The 14,707-nt window shown below is 40.7% G+C and overlaps 1 protein-coding gene and 1 long non-coding RNA gene across 2 annotated transcripts; one reads left to right on the top strand and one right to left on the bottom strand.

Moving 5' to 3' along the window:
* Nucleotides 1-3,286: 3,286 nt before the first annotated feature.
* LOC138713044 (uncharacterized) lies at nt 3,287-9,560 on the bottom strand. The gene is made up of 6 exons (XR_011335781.1): nt 9,002-9,560; nt 7,882-8,038; nt 7,525-7,775; nt 7,138-7,263; nt 6,704-6,911; nt 3,287-6,469 (listed from the first exon to the last, which is right to left on the bottom strand). It is a non-coding gene; the product is annotated as an uncharacterized lncRNA (long non-coding RNA).
* Nucleotides 9,561-11,020: 1,460 nt separating this feature from the next.
* On the top strand, nt 11,021-14,285 carry LOC138713043 (uncharacterized). The gene is made up of 2 exons (XM_069844760.1): nt 11,021-11,810; nt 11,853-14,285. The coding sequence occupies exons 1-2, from the start codon at nt 11,666-11,668 to the stop codon at nt 14,096-14,098; spliced, it is 2,391 nt and encodes a 796-aa protein (XP_069700861.1). The 5' UTR covers nt 11,021-11,665; the 3' UTR covers nt 14,099-14,285.
* The last annotated feature ends 422 nt before the right edge of the window (nt 14,286-14,707 follow it).

Raw genomic sequence — 14,707 nt, 5'->3', positions numbered from 1 at the left:
TCTCAGTCCAATCCCTGTCTTCTCAGCCCACTCTATGTCCTCTCAGTCCACGCCCTGTCTTCTCAGTCCGCTCTATGTCCTCTGAGTCAACTCCCTCTCTTCTCACTTGACTCTGTGTCCTCTCAGTCCACGCTGTCTTCTCAGTCCACTCTATGTCCTCTCAGTCCACTCCCTGTCTACTCAGTCCACTCTATGTCCTCACAGTCCACTCCCTGTCTTCTCAGTCGACTCTATGTCGTCTCAGTCCACTCCCTGTCTTCTCATTCCACTCTATGTCCTCTCAGTCCACTCCCTGTCTTCTCAATCCACTCTATGTCCTTTAGTCCACTCGCTGTCCTCTCAGTCCACTCCATGTATTATCAGTCCACTCTATGTCCTCTCAGTCCACTCTTTGTCCTCTCTGTCCACTCCCTGTCTTCTCAGTCCACTCTATGTCCTCTCAGTCCACTCCCTGTCTTCTCAGTCCACTATATGCCTTCTCAGTCCACTCTATGTCTTCTCAGTCCAATCTAAGTCTTCTCAGTCCACTCTATGTCTTCTCAGTCCAATCTATGTCCTCTCAGTCCACTCCATGTCTTCTCGGTCCAATCTATGTCCTCTTAGTCCACTCTCTGTCCTCTCAGTCCACTCTATGTCCTCTTAGTCCACTCTATGTCCTCTCAGTCCACTCTATGTCCTCTTAGTCCACTCTGTGTCCTCTCAGTCCACATTCTGTCTTCTCAGTCCACTCAATGGCTTCTCAGTCCACTCTATTTCTTCTCAGTCCACTCTATGTCCTCTCAGTTTACTCCCTGTTTCTCAGTCCACTCTATGTCCTCTCAGTCCTCTCCCTGTCTTCTCAGTCCACTCTATGTCCTCTCAATCCACTCCATGTCCTCTCAGTCCGCTCCCTGTCTTCTGAGTCCACTCTATGTCCTCTCAGTCCACTCCCAGTCTTCTCAGTCCACTCTATGTCGTCTGAGTGCACTCCGTCTTCTCAGTCCACAGTATGTCCTCTCAGAACACACTCCCTGTGTTCTCAGTCCACTCTATGTCCTCTCAGTCCACTCTATGTCCTCTCAGTCCTCTCCCTGTGTTCTCAGTCCACTCTATGTCCTCTTAGTTCCCTGCTTTCTCAGTCCAATCTATGTTCTCTCAGTCCACTCCCTGACTTCTCAGTCCACTCTATGTCCTCTTAGTCCACTCCCTGTCTTCTCAGTCCACTCTATGTCCCTTCAGTCCACTCTATGTCCTCCCAGTCCACTCCCTGTCTTCACAGTCCACTCCCTGTCTTCTCAGTCCACCCCCTGTCTTCTGAGTCCACTCAATGTCCTCTTAGTTTTTCTCCCTGTCCTCTCAGTCCACTCTATGTCCTCTCAGTCCTCTCTATGTCCTCTTAGTCCACTCTATGTCCTCTGAGTCCACTCAATGTGCTCTAAATCCACTCTGTATGCTCTCAGTCCACTGTATGTCCTCTCAGTCCACTCTATGTGCTCTTATTCCACTCTATGTGCTCTGGGCCCACTCTCTCTCTCCTCTCAGTCATATCTGGTTCTTCTCTGTCTGCTCAGAGTCCCACCAGTTCACTCTCTGAGTTGTCACTCTACTCTATGTCCTCTCAGTCCACTCAATGTCCTGTCAGGCCACTCTTTCTTCTCCGTCCACTCTCTCTCTCTCATCTTAGTCCAATGTGGTTCCTCTCAGTCCACTCTCTGTCCTCTGAGTCCATTTTCTGCCCACTGAGTCCCCTCTCTGAGCTTGGACTCCTCTCTCTGTCCTCTCAGTCCACTCTATGTGCACTCAGTCCACTCTCTGTCCTCTCAGTCCTGTCTGCTTCCTCTCAGTTCACTCACAGTCAAACCAGTACTCTCTCTGTACTCATATTCCCCTGTCTGAATTCTTAGTCCACTTTATGTCCTCTCAGTCCACGCAGTGTTCTTTCAGTCCATTCTCTGTCCTCTCAGTCCACTGTATGTGCTCTCAGTGTATTTCCTTTCCTGTCATTGGGGATTATATGATCTGGTTTTGCAACAATTTGCATATCTGTCATACTCATACATATTTTTTGGGATTGCATTTATTCGGGGTTCGAACCCGGGTAATAATTTGTTTGTTGTACAGTTCTTTGCCGTACGGGTAGCTTGAGCTGTAAGCATAGTGTCATTGCGACTCTGGTGTTCTGTCTGTAAACTACGTCCACGATTTAATACAGTTACAACTTATTACCTTTTCAAATACATGATGGCAGCTTTTCTCTCATCGCTATCGCTAAGGAGTGTAGTGTTGGCTCCCATGCATACATGCTTAATTTGATTTACGTAGTAGCCTTGCGCGCGTCCGCCATGACAGTTCGCCTTGGCAACAGTTTATTGGATTATACCCAAGGTGAAACAAACACGACAGACCTACTTCTGTAGAGCAAACTTAGGCGAATATCAAACTTCGCCATATTCAACAAACTTGAACCGAACCTATAGTGAGGATCACGTAAGTTCAGTTCCCAAACAGCAAATATTTCCGCCTTGTCAGTGTTGCCAACTGTTACCAGATATCACCACATGTAGTAAAATCACGATCCTATGTACTGAATGACTTCTTTACTCACCGTACTTTACCTTAATGTTGGAAGGTTATTCTAAATAGTTTCAATAATAATGAGAAATGTATTGCTATGTTCTATTCTTTTATTCCTTTACATTATTATTAGTATTAGCATTAATAGGTTACTAGACGTAAATATACAACAAAGTATAGTATATAATATTCAAGAATCAAATCTGTTCCAAGACCAATTAAATTATTGTCACTTCACTTCAAAGATTCCAGCGTACATATACTGTACTTCCTAAAGGTAGATAAATTAATAACCAATTGACTTTTGGTTGGAATTCGAATGAACTTCTGATTATCTTTTGAAATTAGTAAGGAAATGGATAATACAACTAGGCTAAAACTGAAATAATAATAAATCAACTTAAAAAATTATTTTGGTCCTTAAAAGCCATAAGTAATTTCACTTCTAGATACCTTTTCAAAGATTTCATTTGTTTGTAAATTGCTTAATAATGCTACACTTACACTTATTATTTCTGCAACTCCACGTCTGTCATTGAAAAAATGTATGATACATAACTGTGAAGTCTCTTTTTGGCTCTTGTGTCCTAAATTTAAATAAGAAAAAACAAATGATTCAAGAAATGTGAGCTGGTGAAAATTAAATACTCAATTAATAAAATAATTACTACCAAAAGAATATTTTATTAATTTTATAACTGAAATAATAATAAATCAACTTAAAAAATTATTTTGGTCCTTAAAAGCCATAAGTAATTTCACTTCTAGATACCTTTTTAAAGATTTCATTTGTTTGTAAATTGCTTAATAATGCTACACTTACACTTATTATTTCTGCAACTCCACGTCTGTCATTGAAAAAATGTATGATACATAACTGTGAAGTCTCTTTTTGGCTCTTGTGTCCTAAATTTAAATAAGAAAAAAACAAATGATTCAAGAAATGTGAGCTGGTGAAAATTAAATACTCAATTAATAAAATAATTACTACCAAAAGAATATTTTATTAATTCTATACAAAAGATGGATTACACAGAACAGATGGCCAGAAATCATAGATTTATACACAACATACAGCATGAAACGATCATCAAAAAATGCTTTTTGTACACAATAACATCTTTCAAACAAAGTGAAATAGCCAATAAGTTCAATAAATATTATGCTAATAAGTAATAACTACAATTAATAATTATCTACAAGCTGTAAAAGGGAATAAAATAGTATATTGTTGAAATTAGGGGGTTATGGTTTATTACGTGTATTTATAATTTTAATTACTTTTTCTACATTTAATTATATTTTAATTTCTATTAGATTAGTTGGTGGTGTGGTTGTTAGTTTTATCTGTGTACGTCAGACTATTAAGGAAAAACTGAAATAAATATTAAATCTACTATCTACTTTATATAACAATATTTAATCAAGAACTGAATATTACTATTAATTTAATAACATAAGACCCAAAACATCTCCAAGTCCAGACAATACACATGCTGATTTTCTTAAACATGTTGGCAAACAAGCAAACTCACTACTTTTATCTTGTAATCTCATCTAAAATACAATATCTGTCTGGAGAAAATCTACCATAACATCAATTTTGAAAAGCAATTATTCAACTAATATCTTTTCGAGTTATCGACAGATACCACTTACTAGTATGATAGCCAAAATTATGGAAGAGATGATTTCATAGATTGAATTGGTTCCTGGAATCTAATAACTAACTTTCATCTTATTGAGTTGACTTTAGAGAATTACATTCAACAAATGGCCAGATTTTAAATTTTAGTCAAGATATTAAAGATATTTTAAACAGAAAACAAAACAACTTAACAATTTTAATTTATTTTCAAGGATCATATGGCTCTGTAGATATAAATCACTTAAGAAATTGCAAACTTAGGGTGTCCATGATAAAGTGTTACACTGAGTCAGTGACTTGATTATTTGATTCATTGTCACAAATATGTAAATAGAGACAGATTCATCTGGGCTTCCCACATTGTTGTTTTCAGGAATACATTTTCCAATATTAATGTCGATGGTCTAACTAAAGAAATAGATCTTATGATAATCTCATCATTTGCAGATAATATGGTTGTCTAGAACAAAAAATCACAGTCTACAAATATTAATAAACTGAGCCAAAATCCCAACAGACTTTTTGACTCTACTTGGAGAACTCAAACTTGCTCAATTAAGGGAAACTTTACTAATAAAACACAATCCCAAGTTATTTCAAAATGAATAGTATATAAGTTAACTTTAACAGATGATGTTAAGAAATGTGATACTTCTCCAGACATTTTAAAAATCATTAGAAACGATAAATGATCTGGTCAGTGAGTGACTACATACAGTATTTTTTATAGATGGATCCTGTTTACCAAGCCATAGATGTAGTGGTGTTGTAGTACAATACCAGTATATTCCCTTTTACAGGGAATTATATTCAAACACTTGTTTGCCCCATTTTAACCGTGACAACGCTTTTTAGCATTTTAAACATTCCGGTTATTGTATTGTGTTTAGTGAAAGATTTTAGATAAGGGTGCAAATAGCCATAGTAGCTGACGCGCCCTTTTTAAACGCCACTAACTAACTAACTAACTAACTTCAAACACTGACTAATTTTGATAGTGAAAATTTAGATACACTTTTAAGCTTACAAAATCTCCAGTATCGACTTCATAAATCTGAGAAGGCTGTCATACTATCAGATTCAAAATCAGATGTTCTTGCTGCAGTAATGGACGTAACAGCATGAAATCTCAATATTTTACAGTGTTTTAATATTTTAAGCAAAATGGTCGAATTACATCGATGACTGGTACTTCCGTGGATCCATGAACTTTATGGAGTGGGAGGTAATGAGGTAGCTGAAAGGTAGCAAAATTACTGTAAGGTTATCTATACCTGCATCTTACCACACTGTTAAAAGAATAACAAGATCAGTACATGACAATGTGGTAACAAAAATCGGAATGATTCTAAAGCAAATGAAAAAATTGCAATAGGCCATCCGGCATCTGCTCCACGATGGAGGAAAATCCTCAGAAGAAACCAACTAATCAGACCAAATGGGGGATCCAAACTACCCTCGAGTGCAGCTCTGAATTTGCAGGCCAACGAGTCTACCGACTAAGCTACATTGGTGGCTCCACTAAAAATATGAAGTACATGGCACTCAGATTATTAAATTGACAAACCTAAACAATTATTCATCAGTTAAGCTATAAAATATAATACATAGCAAGCAAGTTAATTCAATTTAAAAGTATAAACAATTCAATCAGTTGAAATATACAGAAACTGATAATAAATATCATGCAAATTACTTCACATTACAAGCATAAACAATTCATCACTTGTGGTATACAGCCTACTATTTAATTTACAGCACATACAATTCATCAGTTAAGCTATAGACCTACAGTCTACTATTCAATTTACAGCATATATAATTCATCAATTAAGCGAAACAAAAATATAGTACAATACATAGTAAAAATAATACACCTAATTTAATAACTGAACTTCTATGAAAATCTACAGTGGCAGTACTCATATTATCACAGGCCATGATTGTCTCAAATATTTACAAAGAACTGATATTTCAGAATCTCCCCATGCCATTTCTGAAATCTCAATGAAGATATGGATCATTGTCTTGACTGTTTAACTTTACATAGCTTTCAATCATCTGGTTAAATATTGGAGTGCAAGATAACAAATGACATCAACTGCTGAACACTTGGTATCAATCAACCAACAACTTCATTACATTAAAGGGGAAAAAAAACTGAAAGAATTAATTGTATATAGACACAACACACAAGACAAGGCCGCTTCAGAACAGTAATTGGCAAGGCTCTGTTGTTTTAGGATTCTTATGTAGATTCAATTTCACCTGAAAGAAAAAAGTAGCATCTATAAGTAGTAGTAGTAGTAGTAAAGATAATAATAATAATAATAATAATAATAATAATAATAATAATAATAATAATAATAATAATGACTGTAAAGTATGGAAATTAATATTGCAATGTAATATCAAAAGGTGATTTCACACCATCAACTCTTATCATTTAGTACAACTCTTATCATTTAGTACAACAAATCTATTATATTCAGTTGCAATCACCAGTAGCTGTTCTTTCCTCCATTTTGTTGTTGGCTGATTTTTCACAAGTCTGCTATGATATGCAGCACTATCCATGACAATAACGCATTGCCCTAATGTTCTCAGGTCAACAACTGTGTTTGCACCCACTTCTCAACTACAGGGCTATTCATAGCACTATGGTAGTCCTGACTTTTCTTTCAATTGCATGAAAAAATTAAATCAGCACCTGCAATAAAAATTATACCTGGGCATATAATTACGTCACATGAATTCACAGCATTTAAATAAAGAAAATAAAACATAACATAACATAACATGACATGACATGAGATCCTCTTTGGTGAAAGGCTTTCCCACGTTTTTATTTAGTCACCAATTTTTATATTTTTGTACCCTGATTTAAAAAATTACTCTTGCCAAATTTATGTAAAATATAAATCAATATAACTTACCGAGTATAAATCCACCTTTCGTTCCGGCATCTAATCTTCCACCCTCATTTGTTCGTCTATGAATAACACCATTCATGTCACTGGAAACTTCACCTGGTTTATTTCATGAATAAGTGGGTGATCATACTTAAAAAACAGAGAGAGAAAAGCAATTCACATTGACACTCTAAGAGACACAAAAATTTTAAAGACAGGAAAACCGTTCAAGAATTTTATAACTAACCTCTAGTTATAATATGAAACTATTAATTGCAAAACATGTTGTTCCCACCTGAATTCATTACTAGTAGCCTATATTAATTGCAATTTCATATTCCACATAAGTGTTAATCTATTTGTTAGTAAAAAATTCAATCACTCAATGTCTCACAATACATTGAAATTTACCATTCATAAAAATCCAAGTCTCATCCAAGAATACTACGGGTTTAGGGTTCTCACGCTCCACATTTCTTATATATTCTCTTAAAAACGAATAACATCACTTTCTCATACATGTGTATAAGGATCCCCTTTGCTCCATAGAAATTTCATCTCTTTCAAAATTTTTTTCACCGATGATAAGGATACTCTAAATAAATATGTTTCATAATCATCATTCATATGTTCCAGAACTTTTGCTGCTGTTAGTACTTCCTCTGTAACAGTAAATGAAAATTATGCCATATTTTTATACATAGGCCTATGACTAATATCAGAATTACATTGCATAAATCAACACAATAATTCCTGTAACTTCCCTACCTTTATGTAACTTGTCATAAATAAATCTCGCAATTGCATCTTTCGTAAAATCATCAGCATCAGTCACTGGATGTTTACGTAGTCTATGTTTTCCTGGTGTCACGAGTGGGGTCCCCTTGTGTGAATTTATCACTTTCGTGGCTGTAGTTAAGCCAAGCTGTAATAACAAACAATAACATAATACTTCTAAAAATTGTTATATCATAAAATTCATGCATAATACCAACATTTACAGCTATATGAATAGAAAATGATCAACATGTTAGGTTGGGTCTACGATAGGTTTAAGTAGGCTAATATTTAGGTAATTCTCCAGAAAAGCTACACCAAAGAAGGCATAATTTTATTTTGTTTAATTGATTTCTGTGATATTTACATAGTGATGAACACGTGGTTTTAGTGCACAGCCACAAATACTTTCAGCACAAAAATCCTTTGACACTTACCTGTATATTCTAATGCATTGTTGTAGTCCCTCCCTCAAACTTGTTACTAATTACCAATATAACATGCGAGAGGTCCAGGACGAAGAGAAATGGTTAGTTTCCCAGTAGTGCGTCCTCGTCCTCTCGAGTGTTATATCTTAACAAGTACTTTGGGTGGGGTAGCTTTTCTGAAGAAACACCATATTTAATATTACTTAGACCAGCCATTAATAAATTATTCAGCCAAAGTCAACGTTCCTATGCTTTATAGAGTATGTTATATAGTTATTATATAAAACTGAATTATTTTTAAGCACCATAACAGGCCAACATTCATGTAATATTTGCTGCAATATCAAGTTAATAATTACAATATGACTTGTATTTTCTTCGGCCGATGTGGCATGTAAATTGTGATCTGAACGGTTAATTTAATACCAAAAGAGAAAACTGGAAATTTACTTTCGTGCTGTTTGATTACTTGTTCGTCTAATTTGTAAATGTATTTAAGCTATCACCTACTGCAGTATTACAGTATCTTAAATGTATTTAGTTTGGCAATATGAAAATCACTGACTTGATTAAACATTAGGCCTAACCTAAAAATTTGTTTTGTTTGACCACAATCATGAAATTATTAGTGCAAACTCCTAAAACTGAATACCACTTTGAAATGTATGCTTAAGAATACTTACTCCTAATAATTGTCCTATTCTGGTTGTAATTGCTGTCTCCGTTAGCGTAATTCCTTCTTCATTATCTTCTTTCTTCAACTCATTATACACGTGAACTACAGATTTCTGAAGCGTACTCTGAATGCCACACATTTTCTTCCTTGGAGGAGTCACTGCAACACTATTTCATTTTTTTGACATAGTAATAAAAATCTAAACACGAAAGAAATTCATTAAAATTTGAAATAATATTTCTATCCATTACCCACGTGCATTATCACGCCCAAGTATATTATATTCATTCGTACTTATCTGACTATTCTTGAATTATAACCACAACGCAACACATAACATAACTATTATGTATTAATATTAATACTAATATTAATTAATTATTAATAAGTTCGAATTTCACTATCTTCCAGTAACCGGCTGAGAAATCTAGTACAATTTTAATTTCATGGAACTCCAGTACCGGCAAATATTGTCGATATTTGCCTCAGCTGCCAACATACCGGTTACAAAATCACTACCATTTATAGTATTTGTCAGTATCGAAATTCGAAACGAAGTTGGCAAAAGAAAATTCAACCTTCAAACTAGAAAATCACCATAATCCACTAGCATTTGTAGTAATGGGGGAAAAATGGTTAGGTTTCACCCTTAGGGTATCAAGTTACCTGGTCTTCCCTATAGCGTCTGTAATGCACGCTTGTTCTCATCCATTTATTATATCTGCTATTCACATTTCCTTCCATGTCTTTTTTCGTCTCCCCCCCCCTTTTTTTTTCAGAGCTCTCCTTGGAAGCTTATTTTGTCATTCCCTTCATATGCCCATACCACTGTAGTTGTTTGTATTATACAGAGTTAGTTAAAAGTCCCGCACCACTTAAATAACTTTTATGCTCGACCATGCCGAAATGTAGTAATTATACACCTGGTAGCAGACCTTTAATGCACGTCATTAAAGTACACCTACTCATTAAAGGTCAGGTCTTTCAGCCAATGACAGGTCAGCTTTCTACCATTATAAAACCGCAAGTATCGATTATTCTCGGATATGCAATCGAAAGAGAATTAGCGAAAAGTCACGGAGGCTGGAAATCCAATACTGTCGCAGAAGGTTATGTTCTGTTACTATAATAATTAGCGTTAATTGTAAATAATATTCAAATAAATTCAATTTGTCATCTCGTTTTTCAATGTCTAATTTTATTTCAATGTTATCTCTGTAGGTTCTTATGGCCTAGCAAGGTCAATGTGCACATCTGTTCCTCGGAAAAAATCAATATTTTCGCGTCTGCGCACATCTCACAACATACGGGACATTGCTCCAGGTCAGATACAATAAAATAAATAATATCAAGTTAGAAATATGGTCGAGCATAAAAAGTCATATGAAACTCGCCTATAATGGTAATTAAGAAGCTCGTATGAAAATTGAAACTCGCTTGCGCTCGTTTCATAAATATCCATATTCACTTCTTAATTACCTTCATTATAGGCTCGTTGCATAATGTGCTATTGAAGCATGTTGTTCAGTGACATCAAACTTGGTATGTGGGAATAACCATATACTAAGAACTCGGTAATACCATTATTGCGTTCTTAGGCCGTGTCTCAAAGCTACATTTTCAGCTGAAGTGAACTAGATTGTTGACTAAATAGCCGGATGTGACATCAGAAGTTACGATCCAAAGTTACGTAGTGAATAGCAATCAAGTCCGTAGTAGCTAGTAAACGAAAATGCTTGCTTGATTGTTGACTTGTTTACTAAACAAACATGGATACCTCATCAGCAATTGGGGTTATGATATCTAAAAATACTTTGGAAGTGAAATAATGAAAAATATAATGTAGATAAAACGTTAACTTTAAATATTGGAATTGTTAATACTGTGACAGCGACGTGAGATTCGAACTCACGACCAGCGTCCCGCAAGAAAGCAGATCGCACAGGCTCCACGGAACATCGAGTGACGTCGCGCGGTGGAGAGAAGAGAGAGGGTGTATTACGTAACGCGACGAGTTTGCGCGCGCATCTGGTGCTGGTAGAGAGGAGAGGGCTCTGGATTTCTCTGGAATGCCATCTCTAGAGACGCGTGGAACCTTCGATGTTACGTCACTGTGGTTATAAATTACGGTCGCGAAGGAACGACAGCAGTTTCTGAGTTTTCAGTTATTCCGTCAGTGAGTAAGCCAGAGCAAGCAAGCCAGAGTTCGACTCGAGTGTGCGTCCGCATCTGCGTCAGCATCCGAAGGCCTGAGTTCGAGTGCAGTGGACCGCAGTTGGAGGGACCTGAGTTCGAGTGCAGTGGACCGCAGTTGGAGGGACCCGAGTTCGAGTACAGTGAACTGTCTCTGAAGGTCTGTGGTTCGAGATACCGTGAACTCGAGTGACTGAGATAGAAGAACTGTGAACTGAGAACTGATAGTTCTGATTTGTAAATAGTGCTTTGTAAATATTAGTTAAGATTAACAGTTCATTGTTGTGCGTAATAGTCCAAGTAAACTGTCATTGTCGTCGGTGGAGTGCTATAACGAATACTGTGTTGAGTGAAGATCCAATTGTTGACGAGAGCGTTTAAGGTGAATTGTAGAAAGGAATTATTGTTGTGACGAATAAATTACATTGTTGTAACTAATAAAATTTACATTGGTGTCAGAACCGGGATATTATCGACAATGGAGAACCTACAGCAGATCCTGCAAGCCATCGCAGAAATGAAAGCAGAAATGAACATGCACATTAGTGAAGTAAAAGATAACATGAACAAGCACATCAGTGAGGTTAAGAACGACATAAGTGATGTTAAAACGGAGATGAAAAGTGACATAAGTGAAGTGAAAGGCGACATAAGTGGAGTGAAAGGCGACATAAGCGGAGTGAAAGGCGACATCAGCGGAGTAAAAGATGACGTCACTACGCAAATTGAAAGCGTTTCAGCCCACGTAGATGGAATTGTCGCCATCGTGAAAGACGAACTCAAAGCCGATCTTGACAACCTAAACAAGAATTTTACAACTATAAACGAGACAGTAACCGAATTGAGACAGGAGGTAGACCATTTCGACGGCAAAATCCGCGATCTCGAGCGTCGTCAAGAGCAGACGAGCGAGTTGCTGGACAAGACGAGTGAGGTGATGGACAAACACGCCGAGGAAAACAAGCACATACTCACGTTGATGGACCGACATGCTGAAGAAAACAAGCACATCCTCGCGTTGGTGGATCGCCAGGCTAAAGAACATAAACAGATAGTTGCCGAGGAGGTTCGACGTGCCATGCAAGAAGCGGCCACAGAGTTGAGGACTCTATATAGTGCCCCTGCGGAACCATCGGCTTCAGCCAGACATCACAACGTCAAGACGCCGAAGTTCGACGGTACGACGTCTTGGGCGATATTCCGTCGCCAGTTCGAGGCCACCGCAGCACATAATGGGTGGACCCCAGCGGAGAAGACTACTCAGCTGCTGACCGCGCTTCAAGGACAGGCGTCGGAGATTCTTCACAGCGTCCCAGAAGATGGGACAGCCGCTGAGATAATGGCGGCCCTGGAGGGACGTTATGGTGACCATCAACTTGCTGCAGCATTCAGGACCCAACTGAAAACGAGGGTCCAACAGTCAGGCGAGTCCCTGCAAGAATTCGCGATGGCGGTGGAACAACTGGCCCATAAGGCGCTCAGGGGCCTACCTAATGACTTCATCGCTGGAGAGGCGGCCTACACCTTCGGCAGCGGAGTTCGAGACCCGGAAATAAAGCAACAGCTACTCTTGGCAGAGCATCGCACCATCAATGCAGCTCTGGCGGCGGCCCTCAGGATGGAGGCAGCCAAGTTGGCGGCGGGAGTCTCAGCACCGCACTGGATCGGGAGCGTCACGGCGACGGATGCTGGGGGGCGCCAACCGAAGCCACCCGAGCGGCAGTCAACGGAGCGGCGGAGACGACGGGCGCCCACCTGCTGGTCCTGTGGCAAACCGGGACACTTGAGAAGGGACTGTGACCAATCCGGCCACAGGCAGGAGAGAGAGGTGGCCGACGTCGAGGAGCGCCAGCAGTCAACGGAGCGGCGGAAACGACGGGCGCCCACCTGCTGGTCCTGCGGCAGACCGGGACACCTGAGAAGGGACTGTGACCGATCCGGTCACAGGCAGGAGAGAGAGGTGGCCGACGTCGAGGAGCGCCAACAGTCAACGGAGCGGCGGAGACGACGGGCGCCCATCTGCTGGTCCTGCGGCAGACCGGGACACCTGAGAAGGGACTGTGACCGATCCGGTCACAGGCAGGAGAGAGAGGTGGCCGACGTCGAGGAGCGCCAACAGTCAACGGAGCGGCGGAGACGACGGGCGCCCATCTGCTGGTCCTGCGGGAGGCCGGGACACCTAAGGAGGGACTGCGACCGCTCTGGCCACCGGCCGGAGAGAGAGGTGGCTGACACCGAGAGGAGTCAACAGTCGCCTGAGCAACGGGGACGACGGGTGCCCACCTGCTGGTCCTGCGGTGAACCTGGGCACTTGCGGAGGAGTTGCGACCGACCTGGCTACAGTCAGGAGAGAGAGGGGGCCAATGCTAGGAGGAGCACGTCGGCGCCATCATCACCGTCCCCTCGGCTCGTCCTGAAACCGGTCGACAGAAGATGCGACGATGGGCTGATTGCTGAAGGACGGATAAAAGGCCGTCCATGCAGAGTACTGGTGGACACCGGGGCGATGCTCACTATCGCCAGACCAGACGTCGTGCGTGGCCTACCTGGGAGGACGCCGCTGCGCCAATACGAGCTACGTACTGCTTCAGGCGAGAGCTTGCCCATCCAGAGAGAGGTCTTCCTGGACCTGACCTTGGGGAAGAGGAAACTGGAGATGTGGGTGTTCGTCGCCAACATCACCGAGGACGTCGTCCTGGGACTCGACGCCATGCGGTTACTCGATGCGACGGTGGACGTCCGGCGCCGTATACTCCGTCTTGGTCGGGATGAAGTGTTCCTGATGGACGCCGAGGACCAACCCGTGGCCAGCGAGCTCTCCTTGGAGGGCCAAGGGGAAGAGCAAGATGGCGCCCACGCAGTACGAGTATCGCTGCCCAGCCAAGCCAAGGATGGGGTGGCGCCACCATAAGGAGGGAGCAGCCGGAGGACCCCAAACGTTGGACCGACTAGCAGCCTACCAAGGGACTGCCCGAGACGAGCAGTCCTAAGGAGGGAGCAATGTGACAGCGACGTGAGATTCGAACTCACGACCAGCGTCCCGCAAGAAAGCAGATCGCACAGGCTCCACGGAACATTGAGTGACGTCGCGCGGTGGAGAGAAGAGAGAGGGTGTATTACGTAACGCGACGAGTTTGCGCGCGCATCTGGTGCTGGTAGAGAGGAGAGGGCTCTGGATTTCTCTGGAATGCCATCTCTAGAGACGCGTGGAACCTTCGATGTTACGTCACTGTGGTTATAAATTACGGTCGCGAAGGAACGACAGCAGTTTCTGAGTTTTCAGTTATTCCGTCAGTGAGTAAGCCAGAGCAAGCAAGCCAGAGTTCGACTCGAGTGTGCGTCCGCATCTGCGTCAGCATCCGAAGGCCTGAGTTCGAGTGCAGTGGACCGCAGTTGGAGGGACCTGAGTTCGAGTGCAGTGGACCGCAGTTGGAGGGACCCGAGTTCGAGTACAGTGAACTGTCTCTGAAGGTCTGTGGTTCGAGATACCGTGAACTCGAGTGACTGAGATAGAAGAACT

Source organism: Periplaneta americana, chromosome 14 (genome assembly GCF_040183065.1).
Source record: "Periplaneta americana isolate PAMFEO1 chromosome 14, P.americana_PAMFEO1_priV1, whole genome shotgun sequence".
NCBI classification, from domain to species: Eukaryota; Metazoa; Arthropoda; class Insecta; order Blattodea; family Blattidae; genus Periplaneta; species Periplaneta americana.
Note: the sequence above shows the minus strand (reverse complement) of the source record. Positions and strands in the feature narration are given on the sequence as shown.

Excerpts from the sequence above, each read along its gene's own strand:
- LOC138713043 (XM_069844760.1), top strand. The coding sequence starts at position 11,666 with ATGGAGAACCTACAGCAGATCCTGCAAGCCATCGCAGAAATGAAAGCA. Across the intron at positions 11,811-11,852 it reads TGTTAAAACGGAGATGAAAA|GCGACATAAGCGGAGTGAAA; the intron begins GTGACATAAGTG and ends GTGGAGTGAAAG.